Consider the following 9,335-nt stretch of genomic DNA (forward strand, 5'->3'; position numbering starts at 1 on the left):
ACTGTTTCTTTCTGTTTAGATTTTCATGGCCAATTACCAAATGTAGCATTGCGTCTAATATTAAAATGGTTATTATGTCTCAAATCAGACCCTTCTGTTGCCGCACTTTTATTTAGTACACTTTATATTTTGACCAGTGTAGTGTATCTCAAAAAATGGAAAGTTTGGCACTCAGTGGAAATGACAATTGCAGCATTTGACTGCAACACATTTTGTAAACATCTGAGATTTTTAAAGCCTCTGACCAAGAAACTAAACTGAAACAAGTGAAGATGGCAATTAAACACAAAGTAACAAAAAAAATGGCAGATGTAACATCAATGCCTGATAAAAACCTATGGATGTTATCAAGATAGCTAGCATTGGCATTGCAATTTAATAAGTATGTATGTCTGTTTGAATCTTCTTAATGTGTTGGCCAAAATTTCTGGACGAAACTTGCACAAACATAACCACACATACAGCAATTAATAACATCTCTATATCAAGTAATTGTATAATAAGTAATTGACGTGAAACAGTAATTTCACGTCAACATCAATCCAAGGCTTACAGGCTATATGTAGCTTGCAAAGATGATGAATCACTGTCACATGTATCTTTCTGTTGTGAATTTTTATAAACAACCAAAGTTTTTCTCATCTGAATATATACAGCAGCATATACATGAGTGAAACGAAAAAAGTGCTGCAGGCTAGTCCTCTTAATTGTTGTGAATAAGAGTAAGAAGTATGTAGTGTTCCACTATTAACTGAATTGTGTGTGAAGTCCTATTTTAAAGCCTTGAGATGAGCGTTTCTGGCTTCGCTATTTTGGCATTTTGAACTGCATGTGGTTAGCGAGGAGCAAATTTATCTGTGAAACAACATGCTCAGTAGCTAACAACGTTGTTAGCTAACAACGTTAGCCTGGATACTCCTCTTGGGGGGCTCCTTTCTGACACCTAGCATTAGTACTGACACCAGCATTAGTAATCCAATGGGATGCGGACGCAGTTTAAGAACATAAAAGATTTTGAGCAATAGCTGCTGACCGTAGTGACCCCCAGGAAACATTAGCATGCTATCACTGTTATTCCATGTTAGCATCATGGATAGCAGAACAGATGGGTACCTTCCAGATTTGATTACGAAAAAGGCGCTTTATTCTTTTCAACAGCCAGCAAGGGTAGACTCCTCAAGCACAAGTTGTTAGTCAGCAAGGGTGTAGCAAGCTTCTTTCAAAGATCGTCACATAGGCTTCCAAAACACTGAAATGCTAACACATAACAGGACTTCACTAACCATAAATGGATGATGTCTATGGTGGTTGATGCCACCTAGTGTTTAAAGATGACAATGAATAAGGAAAGAAAAAGATGATGCCCAGACCAAACTGGAAAGAGTTAGTCCCTTAAGATTTTTATGGAAAACTATTGTGGGAAATACGAGCAAATTTCTGCATAATATGAATGACTCGTTGAGGTACAAAGAGTGCATAAGAAAGAAGTCAATCATGACAGGAATGAACCACATGTCACAGCCTCGTGGAATATAACAGCAAAGATGATCCATGGGGCTCCTTTCTCTGTAATTACAGACTTCATCTCGGCTATCTGATGTCGTAATCACAGTCCCCTAGATGTATCTGCTTTTACCTTATCCTACAGGGCTGTACAGTATACCAGAGGCAGAGCATGACAACCACTGCCAAGAGTTATGGGTTTAACTCCTAGCGGGACCACCTCTGCTCAAAATGCTGTGCAGTGCGGCATCTTGGGTAAAAACATCCACCAAATAAGCTAAGTTATGTTGAAAGAATAAGCTGAGTGTCTGCCTGCCAAGACAACACAAGAGGAAATTCACTCAGCCGTAACAACCTCGGTGCAAGGTCAGGCTTCTCTGCCACTCTGAGGCCTGAATGCATTTGAATACCTTTGGCAGCGCGAACACGTGAAGTCGGATGGAATGTTTGCAGCTGAATATTCAAGCTGCGGACGGTGAGAGTTCATCGACATCTCCCAATGTTATGATGACCTCTCGTAATTGCACACTACAAGAAGTGATGTTTGGAAAGAAAATAGGCTTTAAACTTAACTTGTCTGTGGTGAGACCAATAAAATGGAGTTCAGTGTGTGTGTTCTGTGTATGTTTTGGCATGTACAGCTCCATGTTTTTGCACATAGGAAAAAAAAGAAAGCGAGTCGATGCATGTGACAGCAATTAGGTGGGAAAAAAATAATACATCTCTTTGAGGTAATACACGTGTGACATGGACGAGAGAGGGTGGCGACTGACACGTTTGTCGAGCTTTGTGTGCACGAGGGTGTATGTTTACTTCCTTTGTAATGATAGCCCTCAATCTCTCACCAGGCGGCCGAGCTACTCCTCTGAACCTCAGGGTCTTTGCCAACCCCCGGAACCCAGAGAATATGGCCTGCAGCTGGGCCTCAGAGAGCGCCTAAGCCCCAGCTGAAGGAATTAATGCCAGAGAACTCCCACAAACACACACACAGATTTCTGCCTGTGCATCAATCACACGCGTAGGCAGTATACCAAAGCATACAGTACACCGTTTGCATCATATAGGGGCAAATGTAGGGAATCCTCACTTGTGGAAAACAGTGAATGTCATGTGAAAGGACAATATCGCCATCTAGAGCTCAATCTAAAGAATGACAGCTCTACCACTTTGAAGGTAAATTTAAATAAGCAAGTTCATCCCTAATGTAGCTATGTTAAGTGCTGCAAATGCATCTTTAAAGACAAAGACGGACTCTATCAAATATAATTTATTGTTTGGTTTTTCCTTCGCATAAGCAACAAAACACTGGAAACTGGAAGAACAAATCAGCTGAGTCATGATTTGTTTGCTACTGCATGAATTTCAAGTAACACAACAGCAGGCAGACTATCTGGACTTTGGTGCATAGTCGATATTTTTAAATAGACAGCAGTCTTTGGAAGTGAAACTGCTTTCAAGTGTGTCTACTCACATCAACGTGTTTCAGCTGAGGAGAGTAAATGACTAAATGCACATTAAATATGAGGTGTTCAAAATATTTGAACCATCTTGTAAAGGAATATTTGCAGAGATGCGGTCCGAGCTCGGCGTCACAGGCCCGGTCAAAGATTCTTCAGTGGACAGGACGTCCCTCCGGGGCCTTTCTCCCATCCACGTCACCCACCGACCCAACCTGTTCGCCGGATTCGAGCCGAGCAGCAGGTACAGCAGCTGGACACGAAACACTTCACTCGCTCTTTACTGCTTGTCCTTACCTTGGACAGAGAAGAGAAACACACTTGCTGTTGTTTGATTGCATGTGAGGCTAAATCTGAAAAATGCTGATTCACTCTTACAGGAAGCTACCAGTCAAATCTCAAACATCGAGCACTTTGTGGAGCAACATCAGGACACACGAGTTATTAGACGAGAGAACCGGAACAGCATTTGCTACCTCAGTTCATTTCAGATTCAATAATATTGTACTTTAAATCCACTATATTCTTCTAATAGCTATATTGTCAAGTAAGTGTACAGTTGATTCTTTTTCCTAATGCTTATCGAGCCTGAATCACCAGTGGTGAGTGGTTTTTGCAAGAAAGGATTGTTTCATATGTGAGAGAATCAACTGACCTCATTGTGGACAATGCTTATTATTTTCTGCTTTTAAGAGAAACAGCTACCAATTAAAACTTTTAACAGGGAGTATTCATTTCACAGCTTAACAAAGCATTATTGCTAAGAAGCAGGTTTTATAATATAGGTGAAGTGACCTTTTCTGCCTGCATGCATGGATTTTCCAAGGTTAACTTGTTATAAAACAGCAGTAAACACAGTTCTCTACCTTTTCTGGGGACAAACTTGAGCGAGTGGCTGAATATTCAAAAACGCGATATTCCCTCCTCTGGACCGTCATTTACAAACTCGTGGCCTAGTCCATTGCCACACTTGCCGCACAGGACCTGTGTACACACAACACCAGAGTGCACAAACCTCCCGTTGGAACCAACAGGTGACTGTAATTATGATTTTTGTTGCTGCAATGCACACTTTGCTTGGTTGTGACTCGGACCTTGTAGGCGGTGAGGGTCTCCATCATCTTGGTTACACTGTCCTCCCTGATGGTCTCTGTGAAAGCCGGCCAGGGAGACGAGTGAGCAAACTTGGACCGACTGGAGAAGAGCGGATGGTTACATTTGGAGCACACATACACTCCTGCAGGGGGACATGCAAAAAAAGCTTTGGTGCCTTTATTTATTTCCAACCTGCAAAAAGACATTCAATATAATCTAAAGATGTTTAAGTAGTTAGAGAGAACTGGGTTTATTTTGTTTTCTGAATAGCTGAGATCGTGCTGTTTTTTTGCACTTTTTTTGGGCTAAAATCCTTCCAGCATTGCTCCATATTCTACAGTTTGTTTGCTCATTAACAAAAACTAAAATCTGTGTGCTACAAAAATTCCTCCAAGTGCCATGACAACATCTGAAGAAATCGTTTGAACATACCACCCTTTAATAGCTGTAGCTAAATACTTGATTGGATTCTAAAGCTGTATCACTGCTTTGTTTTTACTATTACAGCAGCTTTATTCTATTGTGATCCTGGTAAAATCCAGCTACATTTATTTTATAAATGTACCCAGATTTTGCCACAGTACATCCTGTATCCTGCCACTGCGATGCTGCACAGGATTTACTTAATTTTACAGTCACATGATGCCTCAAAGTTCATTTTCATCCTTACTTATATACTACAGTCCAGGGGAGGTTACATCACATCACCGTTTACCGAATAACGGGACCGCCTGCTGCTCACCTGGTTTAAAATGATCCTTGTAGATCTCACCGCCGAAAAACTGACAGAAGGACATGATATTTGGTCTAAATAGATTAGCTGAAGGGAAAATTCTCTCTTCTAAGCTTGCTCGGTGTTTCTTCCTCCGTTTGGGAGCGATTACGGAACGTCTCCGGTTTCCCCTCCTCTCGTGTGACGTGATCCTGGCTTAGGATTTAACGGGAGCTCCGCCCACTGCCGTTATTACCACGGCCACTAGATGTCAGTGTCTGACAGCAGACGCACAGGTGGAGGTCGTGTTACTCCGAGTCTGATGTCTGAAACAGATGTGTTATCTCTAATTTATGTGTTTGATGGGCTGAGCAAACATTAACCAACATAACGTACCGGAAATGAAGCATCATATTTTCAATTGGAACCACGTGATACTTTTTTAAAATTCAATTACAGCCTTATTCATGGATGTAGTGAAGGAGGACATGCAGAGGGTTATGGAGGCAGATGAAGAAGAACTAAGAAGATTGATTTAATTATAACTTTCCACCACAGCCAGACTCGTTTTAACTTTACAAGGAGATTGATTGTTATTCTGAAATATGTAAATCTGAAAATCACAGTTCAGTGCAAAAAGTATCAAGCAACCCTTCATTTTTTTTTTTTTAGTTTGCTGGGAAACTGGGGAATAATTGCAGTCATCTTATTGGAACTTGTGCAAACATGGAAATATATAAGGCAAAAACAGATTGTTGACAAGTTTCCACTGAGACCATTTCTGACGAGGCTTCAAAAACTCATTGAAGAAAAAAAAATTGAAGTAAAGTGCAGTTAAATTAACTAGGTTGGGGCAACATATTCATTATGAGTAGGCCCTGTGCCTTGCTACAGGGTCTTTGCTGGATTTCTCCTACTTCATAAGGACATTACTTATAACTACTGTTTATCTGCCATAGTTTTTTTTTCCTCTGAAAGGCTACTAATGACAAAGTCTAAACATACAATTTAAAATGAATTCTTTGCTAAGTTCTGTATTATGTGTAGACACAACACTGGTTCATCCATGGAGTCAGAAAAAAAAAAGGGTGAAACGTGAACATGAATGTGGAAATGACTCCGTGTGACCAGATCATCACATGAATTTAACCCTCTGCTTGCAAGCAGCTGCACCGCAGCTGGAACAACTTTATTCATTACAGACACAGCGATGTGTGACACACCGATGCTCCCTGTGATGCAAACATTAAAACTAATCAATCAAACAGACACATAACAAACTATTTAAATTTACTTTACTTTGATCTTGTCATCTCAAACAATTCATGTCAGCTCCAAGTGAAAAGAGTGTAACGCTATAATTTATAAATGTCATCCAAATAAATATCAAATTCTTGATGGGACCTAGCACTTAAGTGATATCCACGTGTCCATGTGTCCTTCATTCATACTTGCAGTAGTGTTTGAGTGCCTCTGGCAGCTCGAGCCAGTCAATGGCCATCCTGTGAACAATGTGCTTCTGGATGGCCTTCCTACACAGTGTCTGCAAGGATGAGACTGGAGTGACAGAAAAGAGAAGAGGAAAATGACAAAAAATACAAAGTGTTTTAGCAGATTAAAGGCAATGGAGAAAATAAGAGATGAATAAAAAGCACTAAAGAATTTCTAAACATGCAAACTGCCCAGCTGTCCCTGAGCCTGAGCAACTGAAATTATTAAACAGTCATTAATATTTGATGGATGGTCAAATTACCATAGTGAAGCCCAACATGACAAAAAGGTGACGACCCTTTGGATGCAGAGAACAATCACGACAAGACACAACATGAACACAAAGAGATGCAAAAAGTCCAAAAGAGGCTAAAAACAGCCATAATCTGACTAAGAGAAGATAAAAATTATAAGCAGACACAAACACAACAACACAGAGACTCAAAATGACAAAAACTTGACACAACAGACTGCAAAGAGATGCCAGACAACTACAAAGAGATTAAATAACTACAGAGAAATGCAAAGTGACTGTGAAGATGACCACAAAGATGTTAATAAAGGAGCGTGTACACAATGACTCCTTTGTAGCTGTGTTGTATCTTTTTTTAGTGCTAATCAATGTCTGTGCCTTGCATCCTATTATCTCAAAATCATTCCTACACTCACATCCATACTCCACCTGGACAATCCGAACACACTTGGTAGCAGCAAATACATCCACCACAGCATAGAGAGGCCCCGCAGTAGAGATTCTCTTTGCAGAAGCTCCCATGTCCTCCCCATTAATGACTATGTGCATGTCAGCCAGGCCTTCTCCTCTAGGCACATACAGTACTCCTATCCTGCTGCGTCTGGCTGTGGGAGGCAGGGCGTTGGTTTTATACAAGTCGTCTAAAATGTGACTGTAGCGCCCGGGCCGGCTCCGACCAACCAGCTTATCTCTGGGAATTCGAACATTCTCGATGTACAAGTGGGTGTCGGTGAAGAAAGTCTTTGGTTTTCTGTTCCTGGCCGTTCGTTCATCTGCCTGATCTCCAGCCCCGTCTTCTTCCTCCCCTCGCCCAAGCCTCCGTCCCCCGACCAGTTCTCCCTGCCTGGGCTCTAGGACCTCAGCCTCCTCGACGATCTTGTTATGGTTGCGCGTGATAGCAAATATCCAGCTGTCCCCTAAATCTGTCAAGTTTGGAATGGAGTATTCAGGTACCACCTCTAAGCTCCTGGGGTCCCTGGCAGTCAGACCGATCCGGAGGTGGCCACACCATCCCAGCTCCTTATCTTCAATCTCTATTAGAAAAATCTCTCCAGGCTTCAGGGGGCATTTGCTAAAACAAACTCCGTTGGCAAAGCTCTCTACTCTTGTGGCCTGGGTTCCCGAGTGGTCCAGTCGAACATTGGTACCATGGATGGGGTGGAATTGCATGAACTGGTCAGAAACGGGCTCCATTTCCAGCTTTGGTTGCAGCACTTCAAGCAGCCACTCTGGATCAGGAAATGATCAAAGAACAAAAACCCCAGATGAACAGAGGGGTTAAAAAAATGAACAAAAGAAATGAACTTGCAGTGGTTTTAGAGTACACGTGGTCATTGTAGAGTCAAAACAACCTGCATGGACGTGGGACAGGAGCCCTCTCTGCTGATCTGCAGGCCACTTACGGAAGCTTCTGGTAGAGGGGCTATTTTTGAACAGCTGCACATGTCAACAGATGGCAAGATATGTGTGTGAGTGTGTGTTGAGGAGGGGGTGGCCAACACTCGCACGGCCACAGTCACTCACACGGCAGACACGGAGAAAGACAGGGACTGAGCAGGGGTTAGCTGGGGCGATGAAGCCCCCGGGGCCTGAGCGCTCATTTTTGATTTCACAAACCCACGTACTGAAGAAATACCAGCGTAATTATCCTAATACCATATGCCAGGCAGATATGTTAAAATACTGGCCTTTCATGGCTGCACTCTAAAAATAGCTCATGCAAACAGACTGGGATTTCATTCTTATGTAAAGCAGCAATTAAAGTAACATACCGAGGTAGACAGAGCCGTGGAGAATATGAAGAAGAATTACTTTTTTTTTTTTAAAGGAGGAATGTGATGAGCGGTTTTTTACTTATTATGTATAAATAAAAGAATATAATGTGAAGCTATCTGGTTCTTTAACCAGGTCATATTAGAGCAGTTATGCAACTGTGAAAAAAAAAAGAAATAAGATGTTAGAAATGAGCATTTAAACTAATGAGAATAAAATACGTCACTTGGGTTACCGTGGCGGCGAGCTCATCGTGGCCTGTGCAACCAAATGTTATGAAAAGCACGTTTATATATTCTTGTGTTGCTCGGCAGAGATATATGCTATGAGATACGACTTTTCTTTACTTTTTCCTGTGAATACTGCCTACATGAACTATTTCCATTATGCAGCTGCTGTGGTGGAGATTGCATAACTCCACCACAGCGATTGTCTTTTTAAGGGACTCAGTTCTTTATCTGAGATTCAATATCTGAAGGTTAATATGATAATGTGATGAAAAGAAGCTCTGCACCAGAAAGCTTAAAAGAGTGTTCTTCCAACAAGTTAAACAAAACGTGTAACGCCATAATACCAACAGAGCAGAGTTAAAGTAAAACAGAACCATGAAAATGACCAAACTGTACACAGGCTGTAGCTCTTCACTGAGTCTCCTCCTCCAGGCAGTGATGGATGGGGGTTACTGTCTCTTACCCCAGCTGCAGCCTGCAGGCCAGTCTGCCCCATTCCTCACGTTGTCATTTCTAGGGCTCATATTGTGTTTTATGTAGGCCAAACTGCACAGAAGAAGGGAGCCGTATTTATTCTTTCCTTTTTAGCATCGCATAAAAGTCTTCTCTGGCATTTCACTCAAGCTAAACATACTCTTTTTAAAAATCGCACATTCCAGTATCAGTGTGTTCTGCTGATTATGGTACTTTTGATCGATAAGACGAGTAACGGAATTTAATGCAGTAGGCTGTGTAACGGTATTCAACCCTCAGGGTGTACTTCAGCTGTCACCCTGTGGTGTGTAGGATACAATTAGACGATTACTAGACACACACTGTGC

The 9,335-nt window shown here is 41.7% G+C and overlaps 2 protein-coding genes across 3 annotated transcripts; both read right to left on the reverse strand.

The window, feature by feature from the left end:
• Positions 1-2,752: 2,752 nt before the first annotated feature.
• Positions 2,753-4,956, reverse strand: msrb1b (methionine sulfoxide reductase B1b). Its single transcript, XM_086303062.1, has 4 exons — positions 4,798-4,956; positions 4,055-4,197; positions 3,827-3,944; positions 2,753-3,257 (listed from the first exon to the last, which is right to left on the reverse strand). Exons 1-4 carry the CDS (start codon positions 4,850-4,852, stop codon positions 3,241-3,243), a joined length of 333 nt encoding a protein of 110 aa, XP_086159188.1. The 5' UTR covers positions 4,853-4,956; the 3' UTR covers positions 2,753-3,240.
• A 1,059-nt stretch (positions 4,957-6,015) lies between these two features.
• On the reverse strand, positions 6,016-7,913 carry neurl2 (neuralized E3 ubiquitin protein ligase 2). Of its 2 annotated transcripts, XM_086303065.1 has the most exons (3): positions 7,864-7,913; positions 6,941-7,740; positions 6,016-6,324 (listed from the first exon to the last, which is right to left on the reverse strand). In XM_086303065.1, the coding sequence occupies exons 2-3, from the start codon at positions 7,703-7,705 to the stop codon at positions 6,172-6,174; spliced, it is 918 nt and encodes a 305-aa protein (XP_086159191.1). In that variant the 5' UTR covers positions 7,706-7,740; positions 7,864-7,913; the 3' UTR covers positions 6,016-6,171. The 2 variants fall into 2 exon arrangements, with proteins under 2 accessions (XP_086159191.1, XP_086159192.1); XM_086303066.1 differs by having other exon boundaries at positions 6,050-6,324; positions 6,928-7,909.
• Between the last annotated feature and the right edge of the window lie 1,422 nt (positions 7,914-9,335).

This window comes from Aulonocara sp. 'chitande type north' Nkhata Bay, linkage group LG8 (assembly GCF_057382095.1).
Source record: "Aulonocara sp. 'chitande type north' Nkhata Bay isolate Kocher_YH1m ecotype deep benthic linkage group LG8, A_spYH_male_GT1.1, whole genome shotgun sequence".
NCBI classification, from domain to species: Eukaryota; Metazoa; Chordata; class Actinopteri; order Cichliformes; family Cichlidae; genus Aulonocara; species Aulonocara sp. 'chitande type north' Nkhata Bay.